We start from the raw sequence: 24,388 nt of genomic DNA on the forward strand, positions 1-24,388 counted from the left end.
TCAGGCCTGCTGGGCCGCCTGCTGGGCCGCCTGCTGGGCCACGAGGTGGTGCAGCTTCCTGATGTGTTTCTTCAGGTCAAAGTTCCTGCAGAAGCCCTTCCCACAGGTGGGGCAGGTGAAGGGCTTCTTGTCGTTGTGCGTGTGCATGTGGAAGGTGAGGTTGTACACCTGGTGGAAGGCCTTGTTGCAGATGGAGCACTTGAACTGCTTCTCCCCGCTGTGCGTCAGCTTGTGGTTCTTGTAGTTTCCTGCAGGAAAAGTCAGAGGACGAGTGAGTTCAGAACGAGGCGTGAAAAACGGAACACTTTGACCCACTTTGTTCAGTTTTATAGAGAAATATGAAATGATTTGTGTTCATAGAGTCTGAACCTTTTAGCTTCTGACGCTCTGAAGCTGATTCACGTCACAGAGAGCAGCTCAAACTAAAAGAAATGATTTGTTTCTTTACTGTTTGTTTTTATTCAGAAGGATATTTGTATTGCTTCCTATATTTTTGCAGTTTATTGTACTACATCTTATATGTCGTTTCTATATCTACGATTTATTTTCTTTCTTGGAGCCTCCCAGCAAAAAGCATTTCACACGTTTGTACTTCTCTAAATATAAAACATAACGCACGAACAAAGAACGCAAACAGAACCGTGAACTTCAAAATATATAGAATTTATAGAAGTATACTTTTGAAATGATCAAGACTCAGCAGCTTTAATGTGAGCGGGTTGAACAGGTTCCTGTTCATGAGGATGGATCGGTGTAATAAACCAGAGAGCCAGCGGGACGAAGAAATAAACTCAATCACACGATATTAAAAATATTACATTTATATTGAATATGATGTGGTTGTATTCATAAAAGTGTTGATAAACCGGAGGCTCCCAGGTTACATAACGCTGCCCTCTGAATGGTGGAAATCAATAAACTCTTCTCATTTATCTGTTTTTTTGTGCCTTTTATTATTATTATAATTGCTAAACTGCGAGCAGAGGATGACTCCTCGCCTCTCTTCCTCGTTTCCTTTCTCTCGTATCTCCCGTTGGGCGGGACTAAGACGCAAGGAGAAAGAGAGGAGGAGGCGAGGGAAGGAATCGAGGATGCTGGGAAATGGGAAAGGCCGAATGTTGCAATAAATAAATAAATATATAATCGAATTATATTTTGGGATTAAGATTCAAATACAACGTATTCTGTTATTAACATTGTTGTTGTGGGTTATTCAGTATTTCTGAACCATTTTGAATGCATGATTTTCAATTCAGCAAAAGTTCTGAATACTTCCTTCATCTGTGATTTATTTTGAAAAGATCCGGTTTGTGTCTTTTGCACGAGCGTTGTGTACTTTTTAAAAAGCTTCGTGTGTGTTTTATGTGTTTCATTTGTTTTATTGAACAGAAAGATTCAGTCGCACATATTCTCCTCAGGGACGTTAAAGCCGGTCCCTGTTATCACCAGCTTAATGACTTTTTCATGTTTCTTTCATTATTTTCTGTGATTTGTTTTTGTTTTTGGATCTCAGTGATTTGATTGGCTGTTACTTTGATTGACAGGTGACAGATGCTGCTGACTGGCGTTCAGCCAGATTATTTTGTCTATACACGATCATATCACCGCAAAGATACATTTATAACTGCTTCTAGAAATGTTCACATTAAAGTGCAAATTATGATTATTTTGTTATTAATTTATTTTGTATCATAGTGTTACTACTACTATTATTATTATCATAACATATATATATATATATATATATATATATACATATACACAATTGTAGTGTTTCAATATTGCAGATTAAAACAATATACAATAATTACTGAATTTAAATATTATATATTTATTTATATATTTATATATATATAATATATATTTTTACTTCAAAATGAAATCAGGTCATTTGTGTCTTCAAACAAAAGGTTAAAATGTAAATTATGTTTCTTCTTCTCACCTTTCTGATGAAATCCTTTCCCGCAAAACTCGCACACGAACGGTTTGTATCCCGCGTGGATGCGGGTGTGGGTGTTGAGGGTGGAGCTGCGGTTGAAGGCTTTCCCGCACTGGTTACACTTGTGCGGTTTTTCCTGAAAAAAATAAAGAGGAAAAACTAAATATCTGTTAAAACAAAGTTACAGTGAATGCAGCACGAGACGATTGCGTTCAATGACGTCAGGAATATTACAATATGTATTCTTATTTTTCGCTCATTTTTCGCTCATTTAATCCCCAAAATAATTTACTTGAATTCATTATTATTTATTTATTTTTATAAAAGTTTCACAGAATTAAAACAGTGATACTAAAGTAATACACACACACACACACACACACACACGCACACACACACACACACACACACCTTAATTACTGTGGGTTCATTAGATCACTCCTCGTATCAAATTGATTGACAGGTCTTTTAAATGCAGGAATTATTAAACGATATTATATTAAGTTATTAATGTTCTGAGGCTTTTTAAAATCAACCGAAAACAGAAAACGGGCCCTTTTCATTATTCTTGTTATCAGGGCTTTAATACAAACAATATTATTTTGATTTGATTTGTAAAGTATAATAAATGAACCAGAAGAAGATAATAAATCATAAGCCATAAAGATGATGCCAGAATGACTTCCTGTCCGCATCATCAGGGAAGAAAACAATTAAATGAAAATAAAATAATGAAATAAAAGGTTTTTGTCTAAACTGAACTGAGTTTATGAATCATATCAATGAGCACGTGCCCGTGGCTCCGTACCTGAGTGTGGATGATTTTGTGTCGGCACAGCGTGCTCGCCTGTCGGAATCCTTTCCCGCAAACTTTACACACAAACGGCCTCGCGCCGGTGTGCACGGGCATGTGGCGGGTCAGGTTGTAGTGCGCGTTAAACACCTGAGAGAGAAATAAAAAAGATGTGTAATAACAACAATAAGAACAATAACAATAGCAGTCATACTAATAATAATAACAATAATAATAAAACACATGAAAAATACTTCCTTATACACAGTTTAAAGGTTTATTTAATATATATTTTCCACACAAATAAATAATCTTGAATTATCAGTTTGAGTCTAATTAAAGTGAATCTGTCCGGGTTCATTTAATAGACTTTAATAACTCATTAATAACTCATTAATAACATCCATGTAGCCCTGTACAGCACGCACTGTGAAAGACTTAAATTACAATGAATCTGGATTTAACTGAGGAATTAACGAGATTTAATTCGGTTTCGGTTCACGTGCTCGCTGTCTTGTGCTAAATATTTTTGCTTTCTTAAGAAAAATAAAATATTTGCAACATTACTTTGAATTCTCCTAATTGCATGTTAAATGAACGGTCCGGGGTTCGGAGGACTTGCTGTGACTCTGGTTGACTTTCCCGCTTCCCGGTGAAATGAAAGAACTCACCTTGCCGCAGACCTCGCAGGTGAAAACTTTCGGTTTGCTGCCGGGACACGAGCCGCTCAGCCGGGCCGCCGCCGCCGCCGCAGAGCCCTTGAAGATCTTATCGGTGAGGATCTGGTCCCGCTCCTTCATGTAGTGCTGGATCTGGCTCTGAGACAGCTCCTTGAAGGCCTGCACGCTGGACACCGGGTACCGCTCCCCGGCCTGCTGCAGGCCCGGCTTGTTCTTCTCCGCCATGAAGGTTTTGTGCCTCGCGTTGAGCAGGTACGAGGCCATCGGGTGCAGGTTGACCAGGCCGGCCGGCGGGGGGCACGAGCCGCCGTCCCCGCTGCAATTCAGGTAGCACACGGTGCCCACGGTGGGGAAGGAGGACTGGTTCACGACCCGGGGTCTGAAGAGTTTGTACTGGCCGGCGGTCTGGCTCAAAGCAGAGTCCTCCTGCAGGTTCTTGTGGTTCAACCCAAAGCCCAAAAAGTCTGCGTGAGTCGCGAGAGACGACGCGTCGAAGTGGCCCGAATCCAGCCCGGCGATGCTGAGCCGGTGGCCCGGCTCGTATCCGAGTGGCACCAACGGGATCATGCAATGCATCGAGGACGGACAGACGTCGGGTTTCCCCGCGGGAGCGGACTGGAACCAGCTGGGTAGCGGTATCGACTTGGGCTCGGGTGTCCTCGCCATAATCCGGTCGATGGAGAAAGCGAGCGGCTTTCCGGCGCCGCCGCCGGAGGTGAGCATGTCGGAACCCGCGGGCTGGCTCCCAGAAGCCGGGGGGGAGCCGAGGATCCCCGCTGGGCGGCGGAGGGGACCGTCCATCACCTCCGCATCAAGAAGAAGAAGAAGAAGAAGAAGCTGCTGGAGGGAAGCCGGGGGTCGGCGCTGCTCCTCACCGGCCCGTAGGAAAGGGCATCATCTGCCGGGGAAACCCCCCACCCCTCCGAATCACCGGCCCCGTTCCCGCCGTCCTTATTGACGCTCGATAACGGCGTGGGGAGAGCCGAGACCTCGCCGATCGTTACCGTCCAGGAAGGAAGAACGGAATAAAAGTAGTAGATAATTTGCTCAATTCTCCTCCGTCGATTCTCTGCACTTTGTCGCCGCTGGAGGAGGAAGAGGAAGAGGAGAGGAGGCGGTCCCTTTCTTGGCAGGACTCCTGCTCAACTGGAAGGTATTTGGTAAATCCCAGGTCCCCTTGTGGCTTCGCGTGACATCATTGTTTTCTTTTTTTCTTTTCGTCTTTGAATCGCAATACGGCAGACGCTTCGGGGTCACGAGCTGTCAGGAGTTTTTGATCACATTTGGACGCATCTTTTGGCTCCTGAAACCCAGCCCTTTTGATTTTACGCACGGCGCAGAGAAGACACGGAGCTGTCACGCGGGTGAACTTGAGACAGGAGAAAAAACCGGATCGAGTTGTTGAACAGAAAATGGATTTCAAGACATCGATCCCAGGCCTGGCTGGGCTTCGGGTCTTGGAATCACAAACTTTGACTCTCTCTCTCTTTTCTTTTTACGCACCAGATTTTTTGGATGCCAAAACCTCCCCGCGACAGAAAAACCTTCTTCTGGATGGACTCTGATAGATATATGCTTAAGAATTAACATGATCAATAACGTGCGCGCTCTTCTCTCATCATGTTTTGTCCTTTTGGATGCAAACGGCTCTTTTACGCACACGAGCCGTTTCCCTTTTGGACTCTCCTTGTGTTTAGTGCTTTAGGTTCAGAAGAACATCACGTTTGGGTTCAAATAAAAACCTCTTCTAGCAGAAAACTCAGAAGGCAAACTTCTCCCGCGTGCCTCTTTTACGCACAGAGAGCAGACCGTAAACACGTGACTCCACAGAATGAACCTGCGAGACTGACGCGTAAACACCGACAACAATGTTCCTCCAGCCGCTCCGCGAGGCTGAATTCTCTCTTCAAGGGTTCCAACAAAAGATGGCGAGAAAATAAAAGTGACGCTGAAGAGCGACGCAGCAAACACACAACACATCGATACATTACGCGTTCGTGTTTCATTACACATAAAACAAACGTAAACGTTTTTTATTCATATTTGTTTCTTCAGGTGAAGAACACGCCTCTTTTTAAATTTCTTTAAAAATAAAAATGATTGTTGTGATTTAAAAAAAAAATATATATATTTTTTTAAATCTAAATATGAATATCCGATCAACATCTCCTCAATAATCATAATTTATGAAATATGAAAAACCCATAAATGGATTAATGAGAGCAGATAAAACGAGTCTTATAACTGAAGTGATAAATAAAACGTGACTCTAATATTAATAGTAAAAATGTATTTTTGGCGACACAAACTGACACGTGATGCCTTTCATAAAACATATTTTTTTTAAACGTCGGAATCAATTCACCGCTCTTCTTTGTGTCGTTAAAGGAACGAGAGATTCTCAGACGTGACTTCATGTTTCCACCGGAAGCTTCACGCGTCAGAACGAACACTCAACACATTCTATAAAAATCACGCTTTACAGGTTTGTGTGTAAAAACATTATGATGTAATAATTATGACAAGCAGCTTATTATTTCACACACATTCACACACTCTGTGTCGCAGCTGCAGCGGCCTTTATTCCATTCTCTTCTCTTTTATTTCCGTTTTTATTGCACGTTTTATCCTTTTTTATAAAACAACATAATGTTGCATCACTTTACGTTATGAGCCGCGCGCACGCACAGAAGCAGTGAAGGCCTGGAACTGAATACACAAACAAAAGGAGTGGAATGCAGTAAAACAGCTGTAATAAAACAAAGCTATAGGTAATAATAAAATATGAAGTTATAATTGTTGACACATTCTGAACATAGAATATAATATATGACGGTTCTAGCTTACAGCTCGTGTTATAACGCTGTCTGATGGCTGAAGGGGAACTTAAAGTAATAATATATATATATATATATATATGTAATAATAATAACAATAAAGTACTATTATATTTAACTGTATTGTCATTATTATTGTCACGTTCAGCTTCACATCAAGCTCCAAATATAGAATGAGTGGAATTCAATGTGCAGTTCTTAATTAACAACATGTGTGAAAGGACAATTATGCACAAATATATATGACTAAATGAGTTGCATGCAAATTTACACAAAGTGCAAATTATCATCATTATTGATATCTGTAATAAAGTCAGTGTGTTGATCTGCCCTTGTATTTTGTCTGCCAGCTATAATTATTATTTAAACATAATTATGTTTCTGTGATTTATTCTTTTTATCTTCTGACTGCTGATGATCGTTGTTAGTTTATGAATTATTGTGAACGTCAGAGATTTGTGGCTGCTCGTGTTTTATTGTTATTGACCTCTGAAATGAAAACAATCTCACAGAAATGGTTCAGTTCAGTATGTTTATGATATCGAGATGAAAAAGGAGGAAATCTGATTCTGTTTATTATTTTCATTTTATTCTTGATTTATTTTCATTTTTCTCTTTGCAGGACGTTTTAACACCTCTGGAACTCGAAGTATTATAACTATTATAACATGAGCTGCATCCTATTTATATGTTGTTATTATTAATAATGATAATAACGTGTTGGTCCGGCTGCAGCAGCAGCAGCAGGACTCAGACTGCAGTAAAAAGGTTTGATGCTCATTTTAATGAGAAAAGAAAGCGCAGCTGATGGACGACAGCCAGCAGACGAACAGAAGCTCCTTCAACAAATCAAACAGAACAAACACCTTCAAGCTACAAGAGTTATTAATACGGTGGAACGGAGAAGAAGTAAGGACGAAAACAACAGAAACCAGAACACAGCCGTGAAGGTTGTGATTTGAACCGTTGGTGCAGATGTTCTGCTTTTCTGTTCTTATTATATTTGAGTCTTTGGGCACCGATGGGACTACTTTTAGTTTTTAAATGATAGAAAATGTCTTCGACTAAGCAGAGAAAACAAAGGGATTGTTCTCTTTATTATTGTGTCCGTACCAAATATCAATGTGTCTGTTTTCATGTTAATTATCGTCTTCGGCTGAATTTAAGGACTCGAGTCCGTCGATCAACGGATGATTTTAAATTCTTCAACCTTTTCATGTTGAACATGAAAGCGTTTTAAAATCAGCTTGAAGGGATAATTGTTGCATAATTAATAGAACAGTGAGTTAATTAAGAAAGACAATAATGATTATGAATGCATTTAAAGGGTGTTTACTGTTATGATTATTGGTGCTTTTATTAACCATTCAGCAGTGATTTTCTTTACTTCACTGATTTAAATGGTTTTCCGGAGCTTCGTGTTTCTTTGTATTATTGGGATTCCTGCTGTATGAAGCAGATTCCTTCAGACGGAGATGTTCTACATTAACTGTTTGTCGGATGAGCTCAATGCTCTTTGCAGGCCGGTCAAGTTCCTCCACATCAAACTGGAGACGTCGTTTCTTTACGGAGCCGACTGCGATGTTGAAACAGGAAAGAGACGAACTGACCAGTTAGTAGAACACTGGAGTCTAAAACACAATCGTCTGCCGAGGGCCGGGACGGAACAGGAGAACAGACCAACCGAACACTATGAACACAGCGGTGTCCACATACTTCTGGCCGTAAAGTGGTTCAAATATTCGCCCCAAATTTTAAACTTCCTTAAATCTTAATGCTTGTTGTGGATTTGTGGACAGCATAAAACAATCACAAGTTATCGTCTCTTTTCTAATAAAACAAAAAATGAAATGAATCTGTCGTTTGAGTAAAATAAAAAGGCGGTGAAAACACAGGTGCTTTAAAAACACTTTTAATGTGACACTCAGATAAGACACCTGAACAAAACAGGTGCACAGTGAGACAATATAAATATACTTCTTCATTATGTTGTTGTCCTCTGAACTGCACAAACCGGACCGACAGTTAAAACAAACGGCCGGTTGTTGCAGTCGATCGGAGGCCGACACTGACTTTTCTTCTTCTTTTATCTCAACGACGACACGCGAACAGACGGTAGAGACTGAATGAACGGCATCAAAAACACATCGATGGAACAAAAGCAGATCCACGTTCCCGCTGAAAGAGTCCAGACTTGTTGCAGTTCGTCAGCACGTTTTGAAGACTTTGATCGATGGTTGGACACAATGCACATCAGGCAGTACGACCAAATCACTCCACAGCTCAATACTCTTCACAACACTTAACATTACGATGAACAGAGATAACGGCGACTGCATCACCATGTAGTCACGATTCTGAACAATTATCTACCCAAACAGAGCGGGTCGACACCTTTAAAGACCTTCCGGTGGTGAAACTGGATCGTGGATTCTTTTGCATCTTTTACCGCCTGAGGCTATGCCGGTCGTCTCTTCGTCACAAGGTTCAGTAAATACAGCGGTGCAGCAACGTTCCATGAGCTCGGAGTTCGAAGAGTTCTTCTGCAGATGTGAGACTCTGAACACCAAACATCAGGCCTTGAACTGATCTCTGTTCTTGTTGTGAAAGCTCGACCCCATCGACGGACCATTGGGCCGAACCCCAGATTACATTTCAAGGCAAAGCTTCTCAGCCACCAATTTCAAATGCCATCAGCCGATTGGATGGCGTTATCGAAAGTAAAATTCAGAAAAAGTTACGTTCTGCCACGTTTGTTACGTAACTTACGTACGAACCGTTAGTTACATACGTAGGTTACCAAACAAACCTGTCCATTGAGCCAATTAAAAGCTACGCGGCAACGGTTCCAGAGATACTGTAGTTGTGCTTAAAGGATCCAACGATGGGCGACGTGAACAGGGGTGAGCTTCTACACACTCAGAGGAGTCGCCCCCTGATGGACACTGGAGAGAATGCAGCTTTATCACATGACTTTATTTTTCAGAAGCGGAGGTTGGCGCCTGGTGGAGACAGGTGCTGTGGGTTGTGACGGATGTTTCAGCATACAGAGGATGCTAGCAGGACTCTCGACTTGTACCTTTAACCACATAGGTTGGTTATAAAATGAGACTATAACAGCATAAAGTAACATTCAAAGATATGATTGTGAATTAAAGTCAAACAGAACTTTTCAATTCCAATAAATTCCAATGAAAATAAATGTCTTTAGTTGATTTCGCTGCCGTTGCTGTCTGTTAAAAACAACTTTTCTGAACATTACGCTACAACTGCGGGTGAACACAAAACCAGAGGGAGCCGCCGTGACGGCGATCGCTGAGCTCTGCTGTACGAAGTGACATCAATCAGAGTACGGCTGCACGTGGAGGAGGGCGGGGCTTCCTGTCCCGCAGGTGAGAGAGGGAGGAGGACGGGTTCGTCTCAGCACCGTCCAGAGGGTCCGTCACCACGAGTCACTGTCTTCTCGTACATTCGCACTCGTGCATGTACGGCAGTGTGTCAGGGCAGTGAGCATGTGACAGATCGGGTAGAAAAACAAAGGGGGGGGAGGGGGGATCACCACCTGAGCGTTCGTCCTTACCCGATCAGGACCTCCGGTCACGATGAATGACACCTCTACTGCACACCTGTGACTTTTCTCATCTACAACAGAACTCACACGGCGACGGAAGGTCCTGATCTGTTGAGAGGATGAAGGTGGAGGTAATGGCGTGCGTTCAATCGTCCTCCTCGTCGCTGTCTCTCATGCTGATGCCCTGCAGGCCGTCGCCCGACTTGACGGCCGCCGTGGCTTCCTCCACCGTCAGCCGGTTGTAGACGGTCTCGTAGCTCTTGTTGTTCAGCACGACGTCCAGGACGCCCTGCAGCCGGAAGTCGCGGTAGGTCTTCTGTTGAGACGGGGATAGGTAAAGGGAGAAGGGGGGGGGGGGGCAGAGAGCACCTTAGGAATGTGGCGAGTGGGAGGAGGCTCTTGCCGTTCGCCGTTTGAAAGGACACAAAAAAGAAAACGGGAAGACTGAGGCTCAAGGACGAGCCGAGTCTTTCATGTCGGACCGAGGCGTCTGAGGGGCTTTTACCTTCAGTCGGAAGCCATTAGAATTCCTCGTCGCGCTGCTTTCAAGTTAAACTCGCGCGTCTCTACATCAGCGAACTACGAAAAGACAAAAGCAGCGAGCAGCACAGTTGAGCAGTTTTCTCGAGCGTCGGCGCCTCTTCACACCGCTGCTGCTTTCAAGGACACTTGTGGTTTGATTTGTCTTTTCTTCTTCTCCTCAGTGTCAGCTCTGACTGTTTTTACACGAATGAGGCCAAAATTAAGATTTCTTTATTTATTTTTTACAGTCAGTCTAAGGTTCATTCTCTACCGATCTTTTCAAACCAAAGAGAAAAGGAGACTTTAAATCCGGGAGGTAAAAGTCACCTGTCAGCTCTGAATTTCAAACCTTTTTTTTTTTTCCCAACAAAGAATCAGTTTTTGTTTGACAGAAGTTCTCGTGAATAGTTTAAGAAATTTATATTTTCTCACCTTCACAATCTTGATGAGTGTTTTCAGCTGGTACGCGTGGAGCTGCAGGTCCAGTCTGTCCGTCAGCCAAACACACACCACCTTCATGGAGCCGCTGTACCATTGCTGTAAGACAAAGCAAACTCTCCGCTGTAACAGCACCTCGCAGTTCACAGGCCCACCTCAACCCGCCTCTTATCACCCTGTTTGTTGCCACACAGTGACGGCTAATCACCAACATTTTAGTTTCTCACACTTTTTAGTTTGATCTCCAAATGTTTGGGTAATATGGATAAACTGTTTGTGTGTGAGTGAGTGAAGTGAGGTGTTTTATAGCGAGACATTGGAAAAGTGTTTGTCCGTCTTTGAATTCCGCACACAATCAAACGATAAAGTAAAACATGGCATTTATAGTTTACATTTTTGGAATCGAGACCCGGTAACCTACATTCTTGAATCTGACACATGAATCAATCAGACTGCACCCTTTTCTTCTTCTGCATCCGATGACCCTTTGCTAAGTCCCGCCCCTCCAAACTCAGACTGGCCAATCACAGCGTAGCATCGTCCAGGGTCGGACAACTCCACAGACTCTCATGGATGGTTTCAGAGGCTGGTTTCGTGGGTTTGGAGCTCGTCGTGGTTAAACGTTATGTATCAGGATCAGTGATACTCGTTACCCGGAGAGGTTGAAGGAGATAAATGTTTCTAAAACATTACGTTTCTACCACAAACCAAGCGGCAACCTCCCGTCAGGATAAGTGAAGCTGAAGCTTCATGTGTTAAAGCTGCATTCTCTCTAGTGTCCACCAGGGGGCGACTCCTCTGGTTGTATAGAAGTCTATAGAAAATGACTCTACTTCTCTCTTGATTTATTACCTCAGTAAACATTGTAAACATGAGTTTATGTCTCAATCTCTAGTTTCAAGTCTTCTTCAATACAGCATGATGTTCATTTAGTACATTATGGTCCATTTAGAGTCACACAGACCATAAAGCAGGGGATGCTTTAGGGCGGGGCTACACATATGGGCTCTTCCGCTCACGGGTCATAAAAACCAAGCTGGCGACAGTAAAAATCCCAAATCGCGGCAGCCGAAATGCTCGAGGCTTCAGAACATATTTAAAAAAAATAATGTAAACAGCCAAACCAAAAACAATAAATCCAAGCCAAGGCCTTGATTTATTTTAACACACCTCTGCTTTAAAGCATCAAGCATTGGAGCATTAAAAGAGATACAACATGGCCTTCTGAATCAGCCATACATGTAAATGGTCACCCTGAGGAGCATTAAGCTCCGCGCTGGCTTTATTCCTCAAAAAGAACATGAATAAACAACAACAACATGATGTTAATGGCTGCTGCCTGAGCAAGGACAGTTTATGGTTCTTATTTCTACACGTTCTCCTTCAGGGGAGTTCAGGAGATCGTCGACAAAAGGAAAACTCGCCGACACACAACAACACAAGGTGAAACGATGCGCGGCATTAAAACGGCAAAGCTCGAAGTGGTGGAAAGGTTTACTTATTTAAAAAGGCAATTTAATGCAAAACTCCTGAATGCTGCCGAGTTCAGAGAAGAGTTCACGGCTCTGCTTCAACCTTCAAAGAAGAAGAAATAAAATGTGTCGTCTTATAGTTCTCTTCCCCGCACACCTCCTGCCACCAGGCTACAACCGCAGCAAACCAAACGCACCTCTTCTCACCTGAAGAGCAGTCCTCACCGGCGGCGCGCTGCTGGTGAAATGCACACAAAGGGGCGGCTTCATTGAGTTTCCAGTCAAACAAGAATGCTCGGGGAAATTGCTCTGACACAGTAATGACCCGTAATATTCAGATCTGCTTCAAGAGCCGCCAGCAGACTTCATTTCACGCTGACAAGAGCTGTAATTACCTTCCAATTTAAGAGAGAAACACAGTCCAGAGGTTATTTCATGCACTTGACAAAAGCAAAAACACGTCCGTGATCATTCGGAGGTCACGCAAATATTTGATTGCATCTGTTGTGGGAGTGACCCCTGACCTCCTTCACACCGGCTCCTTAAGTAAGTTAAGTGATGATGCGGTTTTCATTCAGAGTCTCAACTAAATGCAAGAAGATTCAAGTTGGATTCAAGATTAATCACAGTTCCTGATCTTATTTCATTTCCGTCCCAAAAGAATAAACACGGAAAGTTTGAACGCTTTGAAAACGTTTTACTTTGTGATCTGAAAAGACAGACGAAGCTCAGAAATATGAAAGCATCGTAGAAGATTTAACTTCCGACCTGCAGCTTGATTTTCAACACGTTCGCTTTCGGTTGTTGATGATATAATAATGCGTTGCGTGTGTTGTGTTTTACGTGTTCCAAAACTTTGTCCTCGAAGATTTTTATTGACTCAATAATGGACAGTGAAACCGACTGGCCTGCAATAATAAAATTGCCATTTTGTAATCTTACTTCCGTTTTAAAGCTTGGCGTCGCCAGCGTTCCCATGCTTTACTTGCTAAAACAAAACAAAAAGGTTTTTTGGGCCGTTCGGCATATCAAAAGCACACATGGAGTGTTTTTGTAATTATTCTTACTGCACGAATAAACATGTTTTAACATGGGGTCGTAACAAATTAGGATTAATTAAATCAAGACACACCAATTTGGAGATAGAGAACAATCTAGCTAGCTAGCTAGCCAGCTATAGCTGTGTCGCGCTAAGTAGCTTGTGGCTAGCCAGCTATAGCTGTGTAGCGCTAAGTAGCTTGTGGCTAGCCAGCTATAGCTGTGTCGCGCTAAGTAGCTTGTGGCTAGCCAGCTATAGCTGTGTAGCGCTAAGTAGCTTGTGGCTAGCCAGCTATAGCTGTGTCGCGCTAAGTAGCTTGTGGCTAGCCAGCTATAGCTGTGTCGCGCTAAGTAGCTTGTGGCTAGCCAGCTTGACGGTTGGAGACCGGTGCTTCGGTTTGAGCATATTGTGGCTTCCAGTGACTTTAACTATGAATACATTTCAACTCTCTGGTGTGGACCGTCGTCAACCCGATCAGGCAGCGAGAGGAACAAAAACACAGTCGACACGACGTCGTGCGTTTGTATTTTGAGTGCAATCGGCAGACACTCAAAGTTTTAAAAAAATAGATTTTAGGATTTGATTGATTGAGTTGATTTAGAATTTCAATTCGAGTGATTTGGCCAGGGTCCAAAACTACTAACATGCAATTTTTCAGAATTGTTTGCAGTTATTTGTCTGTGTACACTGTATTGTGCTGCACAGTGTTGTACTGTAGTGTTTGCTGTTGAACTGTACTGATAATAATAGGGCCACTATTGTAATAACCTGCCCAGGGGACCACAGAAGTCAATGATCTCTCTCCCTAACTCCTTTACATTGAGGTGGAAACTGAAATGTTGATTAATGTGCACGGTCCCTGGTGAATAAATAAATAAATAAAAGACGCCACAGGGGAGTGCTGCACTCGGCTGAGCCGTTTCATTTTTGCATTATTGGTTTTTGTAGTTGCCGTTGTTTGTCCTCCTGCAGCTAACGCTAGCTAGCAACATTCGGTAGCAGCCGGAGAGTGTGTGTGTGTGTGTGTGTGTGTGTGTGTGTGTGTTTGACGCTGAGCTCTCCTCGTGCTTCTCGTCTCTGTGCGTTGGTGAAGTGGAGACATAAATCTCAGAGATGGGCTTAAATTGTTTCCCCCTTCGATATTAAACATTTTCAAACATCTTGACTTCAATTCGTGACACTCACAGCTAATTAGCATCCTTTAAAATTGGCTTTGCATTCAGAAAAACACACTTTATATAAAAAAAACGATACGAAACCCTGAAGGGCACACCAACGATTTTACCCGTGTAAAATAATATGATTATTATTAATTGAATGCTTTTTTAAATTAGGTTTTTAATGCATTATGTGAAGCACGTTGAGCTACCTTTGAAATGTGTTTCAATAAACTTTCCTGATGTGCGACATGTTTTATTCTTTTCTTATCCTTTGTGTGTGACAGCTTCAATATTGTCCTTTTTCCCTCCTCCCTTCCTCCTTCATCATCCTCCTCTCTCTCTCTTCACACTAAATATTTCTTCGCTGGAATTTGAGTTGTATGCTAATCAGCTCGCTGACAATCGCTTTGCGCTCTTGAGTTAACAGATGCTTGAGGATGTGGAAATTGCTGGATATTCTCCTCCTCCTCCTCCTCCTCCTCCTCCTCCTCCTCCTCCTCCTCATGAAACGTTTATTCGAGTCTCTGGGAGACGAGTTCTCCTCACAGCAACTAATCAGCTGCCTGACGGTCGCCTCGCCAGCCGCGTTAACTGTCGTGGAAATTGAGTACGAAGACGCTCCTTAATTGAGCTGATTAGAGGACGAGAGTGAAAACAGATGGAGCGAATATATGGGAGGAGGAGGAGGGGAGGGGGGGGGGGCCTGCACGGCATTGTGGGTGTGCATTAGTCCTGTCAAAAACAATTTCTACGTGATGAATGGAGGCTGGCTCCCCCTGATTGTGTCACAGTAATGATGTCATTTAAACATTTGACACATTCTGTCTTTGGCACCGAACAGAAACAACAACTGTCATTTTGTTGAAATCAAAAGTGATTATTTACTAAGTCCTAAAAAGTGCCAGAATTGACGTCTAAAATATTGTTTTCTCATATTATAAAGAGCTGTGACATGAGATTATTTGGGTTTTCATCAGGTGTCAAGACGCTGACTTTCATTTCTAGAAAATATAAATGAAAATGATTGTATGTATGAAACTAAACATCACATGTTTTACTTGGGCAACAAAAGGTTTTGTGTTTGAATACCAGGATCTTGGAAAGAAATGTCTGGATTCTTGTGCAACAAATAATATATTTTCTTTTCTTTCTTGTCACGTATGCGTACATGACATTTGACCCCTCTGTGTTTAACCGCCCTCAGCGTTTAGGAGCTGCTGTAACGAGCTTCAATGTCTCGTTCAGGGACACTCCGGCAGTACGACTAAACGGGGATCGAACCGCCAACCGTTTGACTAAAGAGCAACCCGCTGTACCCGCCACAGCTGCCCGCTTAACACCGCTTAAAACAAGTCAAAATATCCTGAATGTAAACAAAACGGCATCGAGGTTTTATCTTCATTTACAAAATAAACAAAGAAAACAAGAAGATGAAATGACTTCCTGTTAAGAGACAGCGTGCAGCTCCTCCTCAACCCTAACGCTGATCTGACCTGTAATGTGAAGAGGATGAGCTCTGTGTGTGTGTGTGTGTGTGTGTGTGTGTGTGTGTGTATGTGTGTGTGTGTGTGTGTGTGTGTGAGGGCTTGCATTACACTCCTCATCCACACAAAGGCGTTCCCCGGTGAGCACTTGTACACAAATCGACGAACATGCACATGTGAGCATGCACACGCTGGAAAAAAAGCAAACGTGTTTGCAGCTGCGTGTTGACGCCACACACTCCAACCGCCTCGTCTTCTTCCGTGTTGACAAACCCTGACACGAGTTTGACTTCGACTCGCCGAGCCGCACGTAAACAAGACAACATACCCATAATGCACCTGGCGGGAGGCCTGGTGCCGCCGTATGAACACAAGGTTTACTTTCTTTGTTCCACACAAACCGAGCTGAGTGGAGACACTCGGAGGCCCCGCCATCACCTCCTCCTCTTCCTCGGTGCATGACTGGGCTCTTCTGAGCTCCATTAGGCACACACACACACACACACACACACACACACACACACACACACACACACACACACACACACACACACACACACACACACACGCACTACCCTGAACCCTCAGAGGAGGCGGCGGGTGGCAGAAATCCATCGCTCGTCTCCGTGCTGCTAATGTGTGAGAGGGTCTGAGCTGCCATGTCCGCCGCATTGACTCGGGCGGCGAGCTCAGGCGTGTTTGGCAACTCTGCACTAAACTATATTCATATAAATCTGAATCTGGGCGGGGGGGGGGGGTCGGTGCAGAAACCGGACAGCGTGGGATGGAAGGGTGGACAGGGGACGGACAGGCGGACGATGCGGCGGCGATCTTCCCGCGGAGCGAGCAGACGTCTCTCGGTGTTTCGTTAAGTGATAAACGGGTCAACAGAAGCAGTCGGTGTTTGCAGCCTCAGAGCGAAGTGCTGCTGCTACGAAACCCGGAGACATCAAAGCTCACTGTGGAGGATCGTGTGCTTCCATTCAGACGCTTACTGTGCACGGTACAACAAAGAGAGGACACCGTGCAATGAGAGCTTATTGACTAAATGCCAACTGCTTTCATGCACGTTTCCAATTCCAACGTAAAACGATCGGCGTGGAAACAACGGGAATTTAACAGAAAGTTGAACACATTTTACAATTTACTGAGGTGGAAAAGTTGCTGTTTGGAAGAAAGAAGTGTAATATAAACAGGATGAATAATCCTGTCATGTGACTGGAGCTCTTTCAATGACATCATGTCATGTTTAATTGATTCAAGGCCGAGATCAATAATCAGTTTGGTATTTAAATGAGACGTCATTCACACAAACAACACGCTCCAGAATAAACCATCTTCACAGGAAACAACTTGGTTCGGGTTAGAAAATGAATTGTTACAGTTTGGTTTAAAATAGGTACTTGTGTTAGGACGCTTTTATTACGTATGAGACTAAATAAATGTTACATTTTTAAATAAGTCAACGTTTCCTGGATGAAAGTAGCCCACAGTCCTTCAGAGCGGCTGTAATCAAAGCTCTTCTTAAGAAGCCCGCTCTCCATCCAGAGGTGTTGCTTAACTATATGGATGGATCTCTAACCTTCCCTTCCTCTCTGAGATCCTTGAGGAATCAGGTGTGTGACTTTCTGCGTAACAATAGTTCATTTGAGGACTTTGAGTCAGGATTCAGAGCGCATCACAGCACAGAGCTGGGGAACATAACTAATGACCTCCTGATCAGACAAAGGACTCGTCTCTGTCCCGGTCCTGTTAGACCTCAGTGCTGCGTTCAACACCATTGATCAAAACAACCTGTTACATTATTGATTGGCATTAAAGGAACCGCACTGAACTGGTTTAAGTCCGATTCATCAGATCGATCTCAGTTTGTATATAAACGATGAAGCCCAACGTTAGTCATGGAGTTCCACAAGGTTCTGTGCTCGGACCATTTCATTTCATTTCATTTCAAATTTGTGATTTTGGGCTGTACAAAATAAATAGAATTGAAGTAACTTTGTGTACACACAGTTCTCCTGTGCAACAAGTTCATCTGGATCAACCGTTTGCTTCCAATCGTCTGACCTCTCTTTAGTGACGCTGCCGTGTTCGCACATCTCAGACATGACGGACAAATCAACAGAAGTAAAAGCCAAGTTGTGATCGGCTGGAGTCGTCTTTAAGAACAAGGATCGGCACTCACGTCAAACACCTTCTGCACGTACAGCTCGTCGTTGACGCGGTCTCGGAGGACGTCCTGGTTCTGCCGTATGAAGGTGATGTAGGTGTCGGCCAGATCCATCCCTGGTTTCTGCAGGAGAGAGGACACACACAGGCCTGAAGATGACAGGAGGAGGTGGAGGCTGGATACACAGGACGACGTCACACGTGCACAACAAGCAGTGGAGCCTGATGCTGATGGTGCACATCTCACTTCATCCATGCTGTTCATGGACATCACACCTACAGTGTGCAACAGTCAAGCTTAAAACAAAGTCATTCATTCACAGTGAGATGATACAGACCCGCAAATAATAATGCAAACAGGAAAAACAAACAATGCACAGAAGAGACTTCCACGAGCTTCAGGGCGCGTTCACAGCAGCCTCGTTCAGTTTAATGTGCATATTTAAGCAACGATGTATTGGAAGCATTTTCCTCACTGATGCACACCGGACTACATGTTCCGTTTGTGTGTCTGTTGAGGACAACACGGGAACACACGGGCTAAAGGAAGAAGATGAAGAACCGGAGTAAGCAGCAGCGCTGGGCGGTAACACCGGAGGAGTGGAAGCAGCTGCTGGGAGAGGCCGGAGAACGTGGGGGGAGCCCTGTTCATTCACACTCCCAGGTAGTCAGGGGACATTACAAGTCTAATGCTTATTGTAATTGCTTTGACATCTTTCACACCCGTTTTCTCTGAGCCGTGCGGCTTGGGGGGGGGAGGGGAGGAGGGGGGGGGGGTTGTTCTGCTGCAGCGCCGCTGAGCATGGCACGCCAGGTCCCCCGTGGAAAAACAAGGAAATAGAACCTCGGAGAAAACACAGAAACCTGTTGGCGTCACTTAAAAAGGCAAAAAGGCTCGTTTATAAATAAATAAATACATTTGGGATTCTAACCTTTTTTTGTTATCAAGGACAACACGAAAAAATACGAACTGTCACTTGGTAGTGTTTGTGTAAAACAACATTGACAACATCACGCAAGTGCCTTGAGTCTTTTGGTTTGTGGCGTGACATGCAAGAGAGGCAACTGTGGGGCTTCTGATGGACATCTGATGGACTGTGTTCACTGTGTGGACTGTGTTCTGATGGACTGTGCTCATTTTCTCTTTAGCGGTGATCTAGCTGGTGTTACAGACGGGATCGCACCACACTGTCGAGTCCCGTCAGTGAAGGCAAGTGTCTTAAAGCTGCATTCTCTCTAGTGTCCACCAGGGGGCGACTCCTCTGGTTGTATAGAAGTCTATGAGAAAATGACTACTTCTCTCTTGATTTATTACCTCAGTAAACATTGTGAACATGACTTTATGTATTAATAGTAATATTAAGTGGCGTCTTTAACAAGTTACCTCCTCTACAGTCTGAATATGCTCACTATTGGTTGCACAAATCCAAGATGGCGATGGTCAAAACACTGAACTTGAGGCGGAAAAAACATCAGTCCACAAACCAGTGGGTGACGTGACGACGACTACGTCCACTTATTATCGTCCGTGACTGAACCTCCACAGTGCAGCATTGTGTTTGAAGAGACAACGCCAGCAAAGTAAAAAAGTACTGTTCACCAGCACTCAGCCAGAGTCATAAAATACCACATTCTGCTTCTGTGGAAACACGCAACAGAAGTAAGCGGAGCCTCTCTTGATGAATGAAAGTCAAATGTTATTTCAGAGGCCTCGAACAGCAAGTGACAGACTGCGTCAGTCAGAGACGCTCAGCTGTAATTCAGACGGACCGCTCGCCAAGAACACCTGCAGATACCAGGGGCTAAAGTGGGGTCACATGGCCGCGAGGGTCTGGAGAGAGTGTGTGTGTGTGTGTGTGTGTGTGTGCAGGAGGAGGGCGGTGTGAGTGTTATGTGCGACCACAGAGAGGAGGGGTCAGGCCTGTCAGAATCCCCATAATCCTCTGGAGCGAGCGGAGCGGCGCGAGTGTTGGCAGATCGAGGATGATCGTCGGATCGACGATCAGAATTCTTGAAGAGACCGAAACCAACGTGCGTCTCACCGGGTGCGTTACGGTTCTCGACGCGTCTCTGATCAGTTCCAGGTCCAAGTCCTCGTTGATGCGGATACGTTTGAATGAGATTTTATGTCCATGTAAGCGTTTTTAGCGAGTTTTACATCCAAACGGAACGAATCTGAAAGGTCTGCAGCGGCGTCGGCATCATGAGTGAGCGACCGGAGGAACTGGTTTCATCTGGTTGCACATCGTGACCTATCCGAACTCTTGCCAGTCTTTGAGTCCCGAGTCTTACGGTTCTTGAGTCCTTATCTTCCGGAGACCTGTCCCTCGGCCAAACCGCCCGAAAAGCATCGTCCTTCACCACTTGTCTCACGTATCTCACAGAAAACGTTATTCCTCATTTTTCATGCGTTTTCCGACGAGTGTCAATTTACACTTGTTACATGAAGACAATCTTTTCAAAATAAACGTCTTCACAGGAAACAAGTCAGCTGGTTTAGGAAAAGATTGTGTTTTGGGTTCATTTATGTGACGTCTATTGTTGAGGATGGAGTTAAAAACCACCATTTCTGACCTCTTTGAATTCAAGCTACCGAGGTGACATAAACACAAATGTCTGTTTGGCTCCTCCAGATTTAAATCAGACATTTAACCAGTTATGTATGTTGATTCATCTAACAACAAACAAACAAAAGATACCAAGCTGGAAATGAAACGTTTATATTTAAAGACATTAAACAAATCGGTTTTTAAGTCACGATCGTTTACTTTTGACTTCTCAGAGCTCAACATTTGACATCAGAACAAACAGAACTTCTGACATGAAACTCTTCTGGTCTGAGGCTTCTTGATGCTGCAGCAAATACGCCTCTAACTCCGCCTGCAGCAAGTCAGCTCCAACAGAAATAAAAAGGTTTTCTAAGTTTGTTGTGGAAGAACGCGACTGGAGTCTTGAACCTCAACCCGACCCAACACCGTCAGACAAGTACAGGACCAAAACAGAGCCGTCAAAAATACATGTGCACCGATGTGGAGAGGGTCAAAGCCGGAGAAAGCTCTGTACTCCACCATTCAAGATCGTGTGTGTGTGTGTCACTGGCAACATATTACTGCCCTTGTTGTCACTTGAGACATCAATCTTCGCCTCCTTCCATCCCCTCAAGGCTCAGTCTCAATCATTTACCTCTTTTCTCTCCTTCTGACGAGGTGACAAAGCAGCCTGACAGATCGGAGACGCCGGCACAGTTCCAGCCACCGAGATTAAGACTTTAACACGACAGGAAAGAATGGAAGGAGAAGAAACACACACACACACGCACACACGCACACACACACACACACACACACACACACACACACACACACACGCACACACACACACACACACACACACAGCTCGTCACGCTCGGCCTGTTTCGTCTCCTCCACTTGTAGCCAAACACCAGTAATCCCCTCCGCGCCGGGATAATGGCCGCCTGGTTGCTCGTCAACATTTGATAACAACAAAATTGAGAGTGTAAAATGAAGCGGGGGGGGGGCGGGGGGGGGGGGGGATGCCAGGTAATTACACAGCTCGACCGGCCTCGTCTCCTGCCCGGGATTCATTTCATTTCTACCAGGTGTGTGTTTGTGTGTGTGTGTACAAATACGTGTGTTCACACAAAATGCCTCAATAATTCACAATAACTCTGTTTATGAGGCTCATGCACATCCACTGTGAGCGACGGCCAATAACGACTTCATTTCCTGACCATCAGCATGTTGCTTCTCTTGTCTGACCAACTGTCTAGAAAAACCTAAAATATTTAATTTATCATCATATAAGAAATCAGGAGAAGCAGCAGATTGTCATATCTGAGAGACCAGAAACAGTTTGCAGACATTTTCAATCAATCATCCTAAAAATAACAAACGCTCAGTCGTTACATTTCTGTTGATCCATTATTTGATGAATTAATCATTTAAAATCTTCCACAATATTCAGTAAACAGGATTTTATTTTGCAGTAAATATTCTTTAATCTCGTGCTTTTAAAAATATTTTTCCTCTTTTTTTTGTTTGACATAAAGAAGCATGAAATTCATAAACCTGTTTATACTTCATTTAAACGAAGACGTCGTCGTTTTAAATGTGAAATATCTCCACGTGTTGACGGATGTACGTGCTGAAGATTCCATTTAAATTAAAGAGGGATTCTGTGCATCACGTGCTGAATGTCTGTAAATAACGTGTTCAAACTGAGCGGTGCGACAGCTCCGAGCGTCGTGTGCTTTAAAGAAGCGGTGCGACAGCAAAAGAAGACGAGTGATCTTCCTCTGATCTGTGGGAACTGCTGGTTAACTGCTGCTACATCGAACAGCAGTGACTTTCTTTGTTGACTCAAAGCAGAGACTTTGTGGTTTTTACGCGGTCGACGCCTTGAACCACCAGAACGCCCGACAACAGCCAGTTGGGTCGTTTCTAGTTCGCTTGTTTCCTGCAGGGCCGTGTCGCGTTAAAGACGGTGAAGAGCCGTGATGATGACGATGATGACGACGACGACGATGTTTGTGTTCCTGCTCTTCCAGCGCTGCATATGTTCGAGCGTGTGCGGCTGTCAGTCGCTGGTGTCTTGGCTGCGTGTGAACACGTCGGTCCTGCTGAGCACGTGTGACTCAGTGTGATGAACACGTGGGACTCGTTTCATCAGGATGAATGTAGAGACAAACTAATTGGCTGTTTTCCCTCTCTCCATCTCTCCAGTCGTTCCTCCGTCCATCCTTTCATCCATCCATCCTGGCTCATGCCGGGACCTCCGTCACGTTGGCCGCACAGACTCTCATGACGCCAAACGTAAATGTTAAAAATGGACTTCATGAAGGATGGACCAGAAGTTTATGCTTTCAAATCTGTTGAGGATGGAAAAGCATGAACGACAGAAAGGCTCGTCCTGTCAGAATAACTGACAAAACCATCAAAAAAAGTCCAAAATGAAAGTTCCTAAAACGTTGACAAAAAATAATATCTCATGTAGAATGAAAACTATAGAAGTATAAAGCAAGTACTTGCAGTTGTAGGGTGATTGAAAAGTATTTTTTTCACTAGAATATAGAGAAAGAAAAGTCTTCAAGATATAAACTCCCGGGGGGGGGGGGGGGGCGACTCGTCATCGCACCTGGAGAAGAGGCTTACCTGCTTACCTGCTTACCTGCGTCAGGTTCCCTCCACACAAAAGACCAAAAAGGCCAAGGTAGCGGTTACATTATAATTTCAGGGGAGCGGGGAGTCTGGACGGAAACCAGAGAGCATGCTGGGATATGTGGGACGTCCCGTGGCGGGGCAGGGGATTAGGAGGTCAGGTGAGACGGTTGTGCTGCTCTTTATCTCAGCTGATGAATGACTCAGTGTGGGACCTTCTCACGTCCGTGTCCCAAATACAAAACACACAACGCAGGAATCTGTTTGATATCCTTATTCTGGACTCTAAATAAATGGAATAAATGGACTCTAAAAAGAAACATCGCGAGGCTAAAACGGCGAGCGGACAAAGCTAGCTCTCCACAACGAGAGAGACTCTGGCACCGCTCGGAGCTCCGATGGTTGGAGACCTTTCACAATAAAAGCCCATGACATATAGAGCGACTGTTTACCGGAGTCTGTGCAACAGCCGCTGCTCCGGGTCAACAGGATCCTGGTACTTGGTCTTGTATTCAAACCTTTTATCTGAAGCGTGCTGCAACTGTTACAAACAGCTGATTGATGCAAAATGTTTGCCGGAGAGTTTTCACATCAAACCTTTTAGCTCCTTTAAAACTCCCTTTTCTGTTCACAAAGGACGCACAACTTCCTGCACAGGATCATCCAGGAACGCCGTGGGAATGTCTCAGGATACTGGATGCATGGGCTGATTTTGGCCAAATTAAATTTACATACTAAATAATTGCCACCATTGGAAGACTTGTTTTGTAACATTCAACAGGAAATGTAATTTCATCGTAGACGTCTAAAACATTTCATTTACAGCCAACCTACTCCAAGTAAGAGGACCGGTTCATTTCCTCCTCAGTGTTTGGTGGTTGTTGGATTGAAGCCTGAGAGGTTTGAAAAAACTGATTTTAAATATCTTTAATCCCAGCGGATGCTTTTAAAAACTAAATTCATATGAGATGAAAAATTAAAAAACGTGCAAAAACCCCAAATCACAGAGGAATTGTACTTTGTTAGTTTCGAGCTGTTAATCACTTTATAAAGTGAGAGGTCACCTCTTCTTTGTGAGATCTAATTCTGGAGATTAAAGCTCTCTCT

At 43.9% G+C, this 24,388-nt stretch overlaps 2 protein-coding genes across 4 annotated transcripts in view; both read right to left on the bottom strand.

The window, feature by feature from the left end:
- On the bottom strand, positions 1-4,213 carry fezf1 (FEZ family zinc finger 1; the record flags this gene model as incomplete). Its single annotated transcript, XM_079276127.1, has 4 exons — positions 1-248; positions 1,943-2,075; positions 2,748-2,882; positions 3,404-4,213. The coding sequence occupies 4 exons, from the start codon at positions 4,211-4,213 to the stop codon at positions 1-3; spliced, it is 1,326 nt and encodes a 441-aa protein (XP_079132253.1).
- Positions 4,214-9,787: 5,574 nt separating this feature from the next.
- Positions 9,788-24,388, bottom strand: part of cadps2 (Ca++-dependent secretion activator 2) — a 93,704-nt gene continuing 79,103 nt past the window's right edge. For all 3 annotated transcript variants that reach the window (XM_079275309.1, XM_079275308.1, XM_079275307.1), the window contains 3 exons: positions 18,121-18,228; positions 10,775-10,879; positions 9,788-10,136 (listed from right to left, as the gene is read on the bottom strand). In XM_079275309.1, the coding sequence (XP_079131435.1) occupies positions 9,966-10,136; positions 10,775-10,879; positions 18,121-18,228 (384 nt within the window). In that variant the 3' untranslated portion in view covers positions 9,788-9,965. The remainder of the gene's footprint in view (positions 10,137-10,774; positions 10,880-18,120; positions 18,229-24,388) is intronic.

Source organism: Melanostigma gelatinosum (genome assembly GCF_949748355.1).
Source record: "Melanostigma gelatinosum genome assembly, chromosome: 1".
Classification (NCBI taxonomy): Eukaryota; Metazoa; Chordata; class Actinopteri; order Perciformes; family Zoarcidae; genus Melanostigma; species Melanostigma gelatinosum.